Source organism: Oncorhynchus tshawytscha, linkage group LG08 (assembly GCF_018296145.1).
Source record: "Oncorhynchus tshawytscha isolate Ot180627B linkage group LG08, Otsh_v2.0, whole genome shotgun sequence".
Taxonomy (NCBI): Eukaryota; Metazoa; Chordata; class Actinopteri; order Salmoniformes; family Salmonidae; genus Oncorhynchus; species Oncorhynchus tshawytscha.
In genome coordinates this window covers 3,034,522-3,049,514 of record NC_056436.1, presented here as the reverse complement: position 1 = coordinate 3,049,514, position 14,993 = coordinate 3,034,522, and the positions used below count along the sequence as shown (strand labels likewise).

Sequence of the window (14,993 nt, the reverse complement as noted above, 5' to 3'; positions counted from 1 at the left end):
CAGTAGAGAGGTTATATACAGTAGAGAGGCTTTATACAGTAGAGAGGCTATATACAGTAGAGAGGCTACATACAGTAGAGAGGCTTTATACAGTAGAGAGGTTATATACAGTAGAGAGGTTATATACAGTAGAGGCTTCATACAGTAGAGGCTTTATACAGTAGAGGCTTTATACAGTAGAGGCTATATACAGTAGAGAGGCTATATACAGTAGAGAGGCTTTATACAGTAGAGAGGCTACATACAGTAGAGAGGCTTTATACAGTAGAGAGGTTATATACAGTAGAGAGGCTATATACAGTAGAGAGGCTATATACAGTAGAGAGGCTATATACAGTAGAGAGGCTATATACAGTAGAGAGGTTATATACAGTAGAGAGGCTATATACAGTAGAGAGGCTATATACAGTAGAGAGGCTATATACAGTAGAGAGGCTATATACAGTAGAGAGGCTATATACAGTAGAGAGACTATATACAGTAGAGAGGCTATATACAGTAGAGAGGCTATATACAGTAGAGAGACTATATACAGTAGAGAGGCTATATACAGTAGAGAGGTTATATACAGTAGAGAGGCTTTATACAGTAGAGAGGCTATATACAGTAGAGAGGTTATATACAGTAGAGAGGCTATATACAGTAGAGAGGCTACATACAGTAGAGAGGCTTTATACAGTAGAGAGGCTACATACAGTAGAGAGGCTTTATACAGTAGAGAGACTATATACAGTAGAGATACTATATACAGTAGAGAGGCTTTATACAGTAGCGAGGCTTTATACAGTAGAGAGGCTTTATACAGTAGCGAGGCTATATACAGTAGCAAGGCTACATACATACACCGGTTAGTCAGGCTGATTGAGGTAGTATGTACATGTAGATATGGTTAAAGTGACTATGCATATATGATGAACAGAGAGTAGCAGAAGCGTAAAAAGAGGGGGTTGCGGGACACAATGCGGACATTCTAGTGCTGGTACCGAAACCACAACCCTTGCGTTGTAAGCCTCAATGCTATACCATTTGAGCCACACGGAATCCTATGAATATAGCATAGCAAGATAACAAGATAGTGTAGAGAAATGCTATTTCTTATACAGGTGACCAAACTATTGTTAATACAGGGCTACGACTCAAAGTAAAGCCTGTGGGGTCCCCTACAGGATAGCTCCGCATTACACGAATTGCCAAAACCAGCGCACACACACATAATCTCCTTTGTAGCTGAACATTGTGTGCCCGAAGAGGATTCTACGATGACGGACAGACAACTGAGCCAATGGCGGAAGACTACAGACTACACCCCAGCTGAGCCAATCCAAAGATCCGATCTTCCAGAATCAACCTACTTTCTGTTCTATATATAAGTGATGTATTGATTGTAACGGTCTCTTTGCCTGCAGTTCCGTACGAACCAGCGGAGGAGCCGTAATTACGCTGTTCTAGATATCTTCACTCTGAATAAACTGTCGCTTGTCATACAATTTACCACCTTGTCTGAATCGATCCTTGACCGACTCGCCCGTCTACATATCTAATTTCTAACAATAGCAAGATAATATTTAACTTGTTTAGCTGCCGCCTTGCTTTATCTTTCCACATAAACTGGCCATGTGTTTCTATTACAGCGTTTCTTCATCCTTTTTACAATGGTGCCAATAAACTGCAGAATGAAGAGTAGGATGGAGCGAATGAATGGATGGATGTTCCTGTCAGCCAATGGGAAACAAGACATACCCTAAACCCCTCCTATGTCAGTGAATGCGGACGTCAGAACCACAATCAACAGAACCGATAATTGTTCCCCTCCAACAGGATTTATATTTCTCAGAGACGTATCAACATCAGGTGGGGATTTTTCTTCTCTTACAAATCGTTTCCATTACAGCTGAAAGATGAATCATACACGTTTTTTGATGGAATGCAAATATATATGATCTCACTATCGGCCTAGTTAAATAACGGTTGGATAAAAAGATAATTTGCTATCTAGCTAGGTAACAATTCGGAGTAAATAGCTAGGTTTAGTTTTCCAGTAGAGTTACGTGCTATTTGCTAATCGATAGAAACGAATAACTAATATAGCTAGGTATCAAATAGCTAGGGAAGATCAGGTTTGATATTCGTATTAATTGGATTACTGAAATATAGGGCATTGACACTGGTCAGTTGTCTGGGACCCGACATTGAATCGCACTGAACTCTGTCAGAGATGAGCGTTTGAATAAGGACAGCTTTCTCTATAAGCCAAAATGTTGAATACAATTAGATATTTTAACGTACTTGACCAGTTTTCCGTACGGTTGGTCCTTTTTGGCGGTAGGAATGTGAGACAATATATCCACAGGAAAGTATAATTGCATCCGTTTTTCACAGCGCTGGTGCATCGTGCAGATATATATCACATTAGCTCGTGCAGAAGATGAAAACACAGCCGCTCGGTAAGTAACGTTATGCGTGCACGTGTTTACACGGTTGTGTACATGCTTCAGGTAGAAATATGAATGCTCTTCCAGCGCTTTGAAAAATTGGACATAATTATATATTCCTGTGGATATATTGTCTCACATTTCTACTGCCAAAAAGGACCAACCACATGCACAACCGGTATAGAAAGTTCAAATATAATTTTATCAAAAAATCTGGCGGCCTGTAGCGGTCATGATAGGAAACTTTCCTGATCAAGTATTTCTACTTGCACATCTATCACTCCAGTGTTAATTGCTAAATCATAAATATTTAGCCACTATTGACCTATTTATTGCCTTACCTCCTTACTTCATTTGCACACACTGTATATATATTTCTCTACTGTATTATTGACTGTATGTTTGTTTATTCCATGTGTAACTCTGTGTTGTTGTTTGTGTCGAACTGCTTTGCTTTATCTTGACCAGGTCGCAGTTGTAAATGAGAACTTGTTCTCAACTGGCCTACCTGATTAAATAAAGGTGAAATAAACAATACAATTCAAATCCTAATTTCCGCCTAGGTTGGGTTTCCAGGCAATGCAGTCAGGTGACATTCAGGTGAGGCGAGAGGGCTGTGGGGGTCACAGTAATTGACTATTAATTAACACAAACACATTTAGTATCTCCTGGCTTCAACACAGCCTACAAGCCACTGAGCAGACCTTTGGAACATCTACATTTGATAAAAGTCTAATAAATCCATGTAATATATCCTACACCTTCACAATAAATCCATTATTTATTTTAGACGGGTCTAAAGAAACATGATATGAAGAAAATGTAGTTTATTTCAGAAGAACAGAATAGCATACTCTGAGTTGTCCTTATGTTAGGTCCTGATCTGGCTGTGCCAAATGGCTGTGGGCTACACTAGTTCATTTAGCAGACAAGATCTGCTTAGAATGTCGTGGCATTATTTTATATTATTTTATAGTATGAAGAATACAATTGAACAAAGCTGTAACACGCACATACTGCTATTCTGTGTTGTTTGGTCAACAAAGAAACAGGTCCTCCTAGATGCTTAATTTAGAGTCATTAATAATGTAACTTTAGTTGTTCTACAAACGTTGGCCTGTATGTTTTTATGTTTAATACAATGTAAGGCTGCATGATGGGACTCTAATGATGATTTGAAAAAAGTTGCTTGAAATGCATGAGCTCTGCATTGTTTGTTTTTGTGAGAAGCACTTGATAATGCCTTGGATTTCCCAGCGGGATCCCGTTTGTGTGACCACGATGCACCCTAAAATATCCATACCTTTTTGCAGCCCTTCTCCCTGAGTGCTGCCTGCTCCGAAGAACCTCTCGTCTCACTCACACGGCTCTCCATCACGTGATCGGGTCTTTCTCACAGACTGCAAGTGAAGACGGACACATCGAGGACGCAACTGTGCCCATCCTCATCCAATTCCGAGGTGCATATTGAAGATATTGGAAGAACTGTCCACATTTACTTTTCGTCAGGCAACAAGATGAGTAGGCCTATCAAACAGCAAAAACATTAGCCTATGTCAATCTACTATCCCCCATAGTACATATTCTGTGCGAGGAAAAATATATTCCAAACATAGTCTGGGACAGTTGTGAGATGCGATAGATCCCAAATTAATACAACCACTAGCATCAAAATCTTTTTTTTTTAAACGCAATGTGGCTGACGCAACAGATCAGAATGTTTAGCTTAAAATGCTGATGAACTATTAGACTGTTTCTTCACCTTATGTAAAGATAAACAATGTGCTTAATATTTGCATAATATTAGGAAAGTTGAGAAATAAATATAGTAGACCCAGCCTATAGAAAGCTGATGGGATCCTCCTCTTTTTAATAGAGGCCATCACTCTGTTTTCTCACTTCACTCTGTTTTCTCACTTCACTCTGTTTTCTTTCTGTTTTTCACTCTGTTTTCTTCACTCCTTCACTCTGTTTTTCCTCACTTCACTCTGTTTCCTTCACTCTGTTTCCTTCACTCTGTTTTCTCACTTCAGTCTGTTTCCTTCACTCTGTTTTCTCACTTCAGTCTGTTTCCTTCACTCTGTTTTTTCACTTCACTCTGTTTCCTTCACTCTGTTTTCTCACTTCACTCTGTTTCCTTCACTCTGTTTTCTCACTTCACTATGTTTCCTTCACTCTGTTTCCTTCACTCTGTTTTCTCACTTCACTCTGTTTCCTTCACTCTGTTTTCTCACTTCAGTCTGTTTCCTTCACTCTGTTTTTTCACTTCACTCTGTTTCCTTCACTCTGTTTTTTCACTTCACTCTGTTTTCTTCACTTCACTCTGTTTTCTCACTTCACTTTCCTTCACTCTGTTTTCACTCTGTTGCATACCTTATAGAAATGTTGCGCAACATTGGCTCTCATGAAGTGTTTGATTCGATTTTCAAACACATTTGCATTGATGTCAAGAGTGATTAGAGGGACAATGGAGTGATGAGAATCAGGTAGTTAGCAAGTTTGGTAGGCTACTAATGACCATCAGCATCAGAGCTCGGAGAAGCTTAATTACCGTGACTAAACGGTGACGTGGAATTTGACTACCTTTATGACTCGTGACCGCCGGTGTGGCGCTAATACGGTCACCGCAACAGCCCTTGGCGAGACCATGGAGATCCTATTAAATTACTAGAGGGGCTAGCTATTGTCATAAACCCTCAAAGTTCCAGAATGGGTTGAAAACGGCAGCCAAATCTAGCTTCAGATTTTTACACCAAATAATGTGATTTTAACCAAAGATTTTTGGTATCCATTACTGGGAGTTCCAGGATTGGTACTGTTTGTCGTAGGCCAAGATGGACTCTTAAAGAGTCTAACCTTAACTTTTCTCCTTAATGGAAAATTCCACCCAAAAACTATATTTTGGTATTTGTTTCATTAGACCACTATTAGATCATTGTAGTCCCAGAAGGTTTTGCTTGTCAGCAATCAAGTTTTCTACATATGTAACGTAACTTTAGAAATTCAAAAATCATCACTGTAATGATGTATTTCGCACCTTTTTATGTTATTTTCAGAGGTAGACTGGCTCTGGCAGCAAACACAGCCAGATGCTCCAGGTAGACTGGCTCTGGCAGCAAACACAGCCAGATGCTCCAGGTAGACTGGCTCTGGCAGCAAAAACAGCCAGATGCTCCAGGTAGACTGGCTCTGGCAGCAAACACAGCCAGATGCTCCAGGTAGACTGGCTCTGGCAGCAAAAACAGCCAGATGCTCCAGGTAGACTGGCTCTGGCAGCAAAAACAGCCAGATGCTCCAGGTAGACTGGCTCTGGCAGCAAAACAGCCAGATGCTCCAGGTAGACTGGCTCTGGCAGCAAAAACAGCCAGGACGCTCCAGGTAGACTGGCTCTGGCAGCAAACACAGCCAGATGCTCCAGGTAGACTGGCTCTGGCAGCAAAAACAGCCAGACGCTCCAGGTAGACTGGCTCTGGCAGCAAACACAGCCAGATGCTCCAGGTAGACTGGCTCTGGCAGCAAAACAGCCAGATGCTCCAGGTACACTGGCTCTGGCAGCAAAAACAGCCAGATGCTCCAGGTAGACTGGCTCTGGCAGCAAACACAGCCAGATGCTCCAGGTAGACTGGCTCTGGCAGCAAAAACAGCCAGATGCTCCATCTAAACTTGAACCGATTCTCAATTGCGATATGCTTCTAGAAATATAAAGCCCTCTACTTTCATATCACATCAAAATAAACTCACAATTGCAAAATACATTCTGTATACTGTGTTAACCCGGCTTTATCGCAGTTGCAGCCGAGAGTATTTTTCAGTGACGACACGATTTTGGTGGTCTTTTTCCAATACACACAGTTGTTTGGAGCATGCGAGATAGGTATAATTAGAACAGGCAGGATTCTTTAATGCAGGATTCTTTAATGCAGGATTCGTTAATGCAGGATTTGTTAATGCAGGATTCGTTAATGCAGGATTTGTTAATGCAGGATTCGTTAATGCAGGATTCGTTAATGCAGGATTCGTTAATGCAGGATTCGTTAATGCAGGATTCGTTAATGCAGGATTTGTTAATGCAGGATTCGTTAATGCAGGATTTGTTAATGCAGGATTCTTAGATAAAACATAGAAAAAGACCTTGCTGCAGATCTAAATAGCTTGTTATTGTATATTCTGCCCAACTTCAGTCAGGGTTCGCACCAAATCATGGAAAATAAGTAATTTCGTGCCTTAGTTGCACTTTTTCAGCTTCTGTTGCACTTTTCCACTGGGATGAATATATATTTGATCTCTTCATTGGGTCACCAGACAGCGGTCTGGCTGATGTGTAGGCTACTTTTCTCCTCTTTTTTTCCTGTAGAAAGTTCAAATTCAAGATTAACTTTTAAGCAAAACATTAGGAAATGTAGTTGGCTACATTCTTTCAATGATAAACATTATAAATATGATGGCCATTCTCAGAACACATCGTTATGTCTACTGCTCTATCACTCAGTACACTTGTTATGGTTTCCATCAGTCATTCACATTGTTCAGAGGTAAACAACCTGGCAGATGAAAATGCACACGATATACCTATTCAATGATCAATGAAATGGGTTAATAAATAGCCTAACGCATGGCTGGCTACTACTGCCTGCGTTCAGTACAGACACATTCAGATGAATGTAGGAGAACTCACTGTTCACCATATAGTGGTTCATTTTAGAGAGGAGCAAAGCTTCTCTCCTGACACTCGTCACAACATTTATACGATCAAAATAAACTATTCACATGTCATTTTGTTTTTCTAATGATCTGTTGCTTGGTAAACATGTCTGGGAGAGAATAAATAATATCAAAGGAAGCATGGGCTTGGATCACGACATGCCGCCGCATTCATGTGCTAGTCAGAACTAGGAAACTCTGAAATGTTTGACTTGCTAACTGGTTGAAGTTTCCTAGTTCCCGACTAGCACGTGAACCCGGCAATAACGACAGACGTCATCAGCAATGGAATAATAAGGACAGGTAAAGTAGCCCTACTTAACAACGCCAAGTAGGCAGACTAAAACGGCCCTATGGCCTCAGCCAAGTAGGCAGACTAAAACGACCATATGGCCTCAGCCAAGTAGGCAGACTAAAACGACCCTATGGCCTCAGCCAAGTAGGCAGACTAAAACGGCCCTATGGCCTCAGCCAAGTAGGCAGACTAAAACGACCCTATGGCCTCAGCCAAGTAGGCAGACTAAAACGACCATATGGCCTCAGCCAAGTAGGCAGACTAAAACAACCCTATGGCCTCAGCCAAGTAGGCAGACTAAAACGACCCTATGGCCTCAGCCAAGTAGGCAGACTAAAACGGCCCTATGGCCTCAGCCAAGTAGGCAGACTAAAAACGACCATATGGCCTCAGCCAAGTAGGCAGACTAAAACGACCATATGGCCTCAGCCAAGTAGGCAGACTAAAACGACCATATGGCCTCAGCCAAGTAGGCAGACTAAAACGACCCTATGGCCTCAGCCAAGTAGGCAGACTAAAACGACCCTATGGCCTCAGCCAAGTAGACAGACTAAAACAACCCTATGGCCTCAGCCAAGTAGGCAGACTAAAACGACCCTATGGCCTCAGCAAATCAGAGACTAAAACGACCCTATGGCCTCAGCCAAGTAGGCAGACTAAAACGATCCTATGGCCTCAGCCAAGTAGGCAGACTAAAACGACCCTATGGCATCAGCCAAGTAGGCAGACTAAAACAACCCTATGGCATCAGCCAAGTAGGCAGACTAAAACGACTATGGCCCAGCAAATGGCCTCAGCCAAGTAGGACACTAAAACGATCCTATGGCCTCAGCCAAGTAGGCAGACAGACTATGGCAAAACGACTAAAACAACCCTATGGCCTCAGCCAAGTAGGCAGACTAAAACGACCCCATGGCCTCAGCCAAGTAGGCAGACTAAAACGACCCCATGGCCTCAGCCAAGTAGGCAGACTAAAACGACCCCATGGCCTCAGCCAAGTAGGCAGACTAAAACGACCCTATGGCCTCAGCCAAGTAGGCAGACTAAAACGACCCTATGGCCTCAGCCAAGTAGGCAGACTAAAACGACCCCATGGCCTCAGCCAAGTAGGCAGACTAAAACGACCCCATGGCCTCAGCCAAGTAGGCAGACTAAAACGACCCCATGGCCTCAGCCAAGTAGGCAGACTAAAACGACCCCATGGCCTCAGCCAAGTAGGCAGACTAAAACGACCCTATGGCCTCAGCCAAGTAGGCAGACTAAAACGACCCTATGGCCTCGGCCAAGTAGGCAGACTAAAACAACCCTATGGCCTCAGCCAAGTAGGCAGACTAAAACGATTCTGATTCAATACAAGATGTTTGGAGAAGGGGAGACTTGTGCCCTGAGACGAGTGACTGTGTAAAACATTCACTAAACCCTAAACCTCAACTAAACATTGTAATGAATAATGTAGAAATTGAACAAGTTGAGGTGAATAAACTGCTTGGAGGAACCCTGGATTATAAACTGTCATGGTCAAAACATGTTGATACAACAGTAGTTAAAATGGGGAGAAGTCTGTCTATAATAAAGCGCTGCTCTACCTTCTTAACAGCACTATCAACAAGGCAGGTCCTACAGGCCCTAGTTTCTACCTTCTTAACAACACTATCAACAAGGCAGGTCCTACAGGCCCTAGTTTCTACCTTCTTAACAGCACTATCAACAAGGCAGGTCCTACAGGCCCTAGTTTCTACCTTCTTAACAGCACTATCAACAAGACAGGTCCTAGTTTCTACCTTCTTAACAGCACTATCAACAAGGCAGGTCCTACAGGCCCTAGTTTCTACCTTCTTAACAGCACTATCAACAAGACAGGTCCTAGTTTCTATCTTCTTAACAACACTATCAACAAGGCAGGTCCTACAGGCCCTAGTTTCTACCTTAACAACACTGTCAACAAGGCAGGTCCTACAGGCCCTAGTTTCTACCTTCTTAACAACACTATCAACAAGGCAGGTCCTACAGGCCCTAGTTTTGTCACACCTGGACAACTGTTCTGTCGTGTGGTCAGGTGACACAAAAAATTACTTATTGTATTGTAATGATTTTCAAATTGTATAAACTGCCTTAATTTTGTTAGACCCCAGGAAGAGTAGCTGCTGCCTTGGCAGGAACTAATGGGGATCCATAATAAACCCCAGGAAGAGTAGCTGCTGTCTTGGCAGGAATGAATGGGGATCCATGATAAACCCCAGGAAGAGTAGCTGCTGCCTTGGCAGGAACTAATGGGGATCCATAATAAACCCCAGGAAGAGTAGCTGCCACCTTGGCAGGAACTAATGGGGATCCATAATAAACCCCAGGAAGAGTAGCTGCCGCCTTGGCAGGAACTAATGGGGATCCATAATAAACCCCAGGAAGAGTAGCTGCTGTCTTGGCAGGAAATGGATTCATAATTACAAAGTACAGAGTAGACTCAAGTTTATGACTATGTTTGTCTGTTGGACTGAACGGTAGGTTGTACTGACTAGACTGTCAGCGTTGGACTGAACAGTAGGTTGTATTGAGTAGACTGTCCGCGTTGTACTGAGTAGACTGTCAGCGTTGGACTGAACAGTAGGTTGTACTGAGTAGACTGTCAGCGTTGGACTGAACGGTAGGTTGTACTGAGTAGACTGTCAGCGTTGGACTGAACAGTAGGTTGTACTGAGTAGACTGTCAGCGTTGGACTGAACGGTAGGTTGTATTGAGTAGACTGTCAGCGTTGGACTGAACGGTAGGTTGTACTGAGTAGACTGTCAGCGTTGGACTGAACGGAGGTTGTACTGAGTAGACTGTCAGCGTTGGACTGAACGGTAGGTTGTACTGAGTAGACTGTCAGCGTTGGACTGAACGGTAGGTTGTACTGAGTAGACTGTCAGCGTTGGACTGAACGGTAGGTTGTACTGAGTAGACTGTCAACGTTGGACTGAACGGTAGGTTGTACTGAGTAGACTGTCAGCTCTCACTGTGTCCTCTCTATTAAAGGACAGAGCAGTGCCACTCACCAGTGCCATGGCTGGCATCACTATCCGAAGATTTGAGGAAGATGACAAGGAGACCGTGAAGGAGATCTTCACCATGGGGATGAGCGAGCACGTCCCTTCCTCCTTCATGCACCTCCTCAAACAGCCCCTGACCCAGATGATCCTGATGGTCACGTTCTGCGCCCTGCTGGCCAGCTCCAAGTCCGTCCTGCTGCCTGTAGTAGGGGTCACTCTCCTCCTGGCCGGGGCCAAGCAGCTGGTGGGCTACCTCTTCAACAGCTACATCGACACCTCCCTGAGGAAGGACCTCGACCACATCCAGGAGACCTACCTGGAGAACAAGGACTCGTGTTTCTGGGTGGCTGAGAGCGACGGCCGGGTGGTGGCAACGGTGGCCTGCCTGCCCGCGGAGAGGGAACCAGGCTGCATGGAGCTAAAGAGGTTGTCTGTACGTCGGACACACCGGAGGATGGGCATCGCCAAGGCCCTCAGCAGGACAGTGGCAGACTTCAGCAGGGAGAGGGGCTTCCCTGCGGTCGTCCTCTACACGTCTGTAGTGCAGACTGATGCACAGAGGCTGTATGAGAACGTGGGCTACACACGGGTCAGAGAGTTCGTCATCCCTGAGCCCATCGCCAAAATCACCAACTTTACTCTGATAGAGTTTAAACTGGACTTACTGCAGGGGAGGAAATAGGAGGACTGGACTCACTGCAGGGGGAAATAGGAGGACTGGACTGGAGGGGCGGAAATAGGAGGACTGGACTTACTGCAGGGGGGGAAATACTGGAGGGGGAACTGGACTTACCGCAGGGGGAAATAGGAGGGGGAAATAGGAGGACTGGACTTACTGCAGGGGGAAATAGGAGGACTGGACTTACCGCAGGGGGAAATAGGAGGACTGGACTGGAGGGGCGGAAATAGGAGGACTGGACTTACTGCAGAGGGGGAAATAGGAGGACGACTTACTGCAGGGAGGGAAATAGGTAAGGACTGGACTTACTGCAGGTGGGGAAATAGGAGGACTGGACTGCAGGGGGAAATAGGAGGACTGGACTTACTGCAGAGGGGGAAATAGGAGGACTTGACTTACTGCAGGGAGGGAAATAGGGTAAGGACTGGACTTACTGCAGGTGGGGAAATAGGAGGACTGGACTTACTGCAGGGGGAAATAGGATGACTGGACTTACTGCAGGGGGAAATAGGAGGACTGGACTGCAGGGGGGAAATAGGAGGACTGGACTTACTGCAGAGGGGGAAATAGGAGGACTGGACTTACTGGAGGGGCGGAAATAGGAGGACTGGACTTACTGGAGGGGCGGAAATAGGAGGACTGGACTTACTGCAGAGGGGGAAATAGGAGGACGACTTACTGCAGGGAGGGAAATAGGGTAAGGACTGGACTTACTGCAGGTGGGGAAATAGGAGGACTGGACTGCAGGGGGAAATAGGAGGACTGGACTTACTGCAGAGGGGGAAATAGGAGGACTTGACTTACTGCAGGGAGGGAAATAGGGTAAGGACTGGACTTACTGCAGGTGGGGAAATAGGAGGACTGGACTTACTGCAGGGGGAAATAGGAGGACTGGACTGCAGGGGGAAATAGGAGGACTGGACTTACTGCAGGGGGAAATAGGAGGACTGGACTGCAGGGGGAAATAGGGTAAGGACTGGACTTACTGCAGGTGGGGAAATAGGAGGACTGGACTTACTGCAGGTGGGGAAATAGGAGGACTGGACTTACTGCAGGGGGAAATAGGAGGACTGGACTGCAGGGGGAAATAGGATGACTGGACTTACTGCAGGGGGAAATAGGAGGACTGGACTGCAGGGGGAAATAGGAGGACTGGACTTACTGCAGAGGGGGAAATAGGAGGACTTGACTTACTTCAGGGGGAAATAGGAGGACTTGACTTACTTCAGGGGGAAATAGGAGGACTGGACTTACTGCCTGGGGGAAATAGGAGGACTGGACTTACTGCAGGGGGGAAATAGGAGGACTGGACTTACTGCAGGGGGAAATAGGAGGACTGGACTTACTGCAGAGGGGGAAATAGGAGACTGACTGGAGGGGGAAATAGGAGGACTGGACTTACTGCAGGGGGAAAAGGAGGGCTGGACTTACTGCAGGGGGGAAATAGGAGGACTGGACTTACTGCAGGGGGAAAATAGGAGGACTTACTGCAGGGAGGAAATAGGAAGAGGACAGAACTTACTGCAGGGGGATAGGAATGTTATAATATCTGTACATTATAGGAACACCTGTATTCACAAAAGTACAATGATTAATGTTTTACTTTAGCTTGAGATTAAGAATCAGCGGAAGAGACATTTCTAAGTGCATGAAGAGGTACAAAAGATGCCTGTTTTATTGAAACTCTACTTTCAGTTCCTGTTGATACTATGTCCAGTCTTACTTCTGCTAGCACATGATAGCAATAAGTGGAAGAAGGATTGGGAGACTAACTGCCAATAACACAAAAAGCTCAACAGAGACAGAGACATCTTTGTAATCAGGTTAAAGGACATCACCCTGGGTGGGGTGAACCTCAGTAGGGGATAAAAAGGGAAGACGCCATCTTGAAAACTGAGTGTGTTTACTCTGGAGTTGCAATCCTTATTAAACAAACTAACCTCTGATCAAATAAGTTTTCTGTGGTCTCGTGTATGAACTGAGGGCAGAAATCCCTGACAGGGGGAAATGGGGTGAGGACTGGACTTACTGCAGGGAGGACTGGACTTACTGTAGGGAGGACTGGACTTACTGCAGGGAGGACTGGACTTACTACAGGGAGGACTGGACTTACTGCAGGGAGGACTGGACTTACTGCAGGGAGGACTGGACTTACTGCAGGGAGGACTGGACTTACTGCACTGGGGAGGAAATAGGGTAAGGACTGGACTTACTGCAGGGGGAAATAGGGTGAGGACTGGACTTACTGCAGGGAGGGAAATAGGGTAAGGACTGGACTTACTGCAGGGGAGGACTGGACTTACTGCAGGGGGAAATAGGGTAAGGACTGGACTTACTGCAGGGGGAAATAGGGTAAGGACTGGACTTACTGCAGGGGGAAAATAGGGTAAGGACTGGACTTACTGCAGGGAGGGAAATAGGGTAAGGACTGGACTCACTGCAGGGAGGACTGAAAGGACAACAGGACACAGACAGACACACTCGCAAGCACACACACACACACACAGACTCACGCTGGACATTCAGTGCATTCTGAAAGTATTCAGACCCCTTTCCTTTTTCCACATGTTACGAATAACAGCCTTTTTCTAAAATGGATGAGATAAAAACGAGTCCTCATCCATCTCCACACAATACTCCATAATGGCTAAAGCCAAAACAGGTTTTTAGACTGTTTTGGTAAATAAAAAAGTGTGGAAAAGGTCTGAATACTTTCCAAGTGCTCTGTAGTGCTAGTAAATTCCATCTGCTGTACTGGACAGGTGCAGAAACAGGATAGGGGTCCATCTGCTGTACTGGACAGGTGCAGAAACAGGATAGGGGTCCATCTGCTGTACTGGACAGGTGCAGAAACAGGATAGGGGTCCATCTGCTGTACTGGACAGGTGCAGAAACAGGATAGGGGTCCATCTGCTGTACTGGACAGGTGCAGAAACAGGATAGGGGTCCATCTGCTGTACTGGACAGGTGCAGAAACAGGATAGGGGTCCATCTGCTGTACTGGACATGTGCAGAAACAGGATAGGGGTCCATCTGCTGTACTGGACACTGCAAAAACAGGATAGGGGTCCATCTGCTGTACTGGACAGGTGCAGAAACAGGATAGGTTTCATTCCAGCCTGTATGACTGTGTCTGGACTTTGCCATGGTTGATCTACAGTTGTTGAATAATATTTATGGTCATGAACCTCCTCAGTACCAGTGCTAGGCAGCACTGAGTGCAAATGGGACTAAATTACTGATATAATGGACATTTTAACAGTTGTTTAATTTAGTCAATTAATGTGTGTAATTTTGTGCATACTGAACATTCGTTTTGACTTAATGTGTAAATTAAAAGGGGTGGAATCATTTGTTCTGGTTCTTTTTGTTTTTCTCCTGATTTTATTGGATAAGCAGGAGGATTATGGGTCAATTCAAATCTGGACCTCAAAACCAGTCCTACCGCTGATCTTCCATGTGTCCCCTCTAATCAGGACACGTTCAGGTCTGAGACGCCCATGAGGGAGCTGGCCAGATAGACCAGAAAAACAGGGAGGACCAAGGCACTCTTCATATATTTAAAATTACTGTTATTGTTAATGGAACAAATGTGATTTATTTTTTAAAATTGACGCGCTTCAGCATAGGCCTTCGTCTTGGAGTACCTTCTATCTATAAAGATCTACTGTTTTGTACCCTAGAAAGCTTCCCTTCTGTTTTCTACAAGAAAACTAGCAGTACTTTAGATTTCAATACCCCCTACTGTCTGCCTGTGACTCAATACCCCCTACTGTCTGCCTGTGATTCAATACCCCCTACTGTCTGCCTATGATTCAATACCCCCTACTGTCTGCCTGTGATTCAATACCCCCTACTGT

General features: G+C 44.8%; 1 protein-coding gene across 3 annotated transcripts; it reads left to right on the top strand.

Annotated features, from left to right (window-relative positions):
* Positions 1-1,464: 1,464 nt before the first annotated feature.
* Positions 1,465-11,139, top strand: LOC121846867 (N-acetyltransferase 8-like). 3 transcript variants are annotated; one of them, XM_042325065.1, is made up of 4 exons: positions 1,465-1,851; positions 2,996-3,032; positions 3,746-3,892; positions 10,441-11,139. In XM_042325065.1, exon 4 carries the CDS (start codon positions 10,468-10,470, stop codon positions 11,134-11,136), a length of 669 nt encoding a protein of 222 aa, XP_042180999.1. In that variant the 5' UTR covers positions 1,465-1,851; positions 2,996-3,032; positions 3,746-3,892; positions 10,441-10,467; the 3' UTR covers positions 11,137-11,139. The 3 variants fall into 3 exon arrangements, with proteins under 3 accessions (XP_042180999.1, XP_042181000.1, XP_042181001.1); XM_042325067.1 differs by lacking the exon at positions 1,465-1,851 and adding an exon at positions 2,426-2,444; XM_042325066.1 differs by lacking the exon at positions 2,996-3,032.
* The last annotated feature ends 3,854 nt before the right edge of the window (positions 11,140-14,993 follow it).

Coding starts and splice junctions, on each gene's coding strand:
- LOC121846867 (XM_042325066.1), top strand. CDS start 10,468: ATGGCTGGCATCACTATCCGAAGATTTGAGGAAGATGACAAGGAGACC.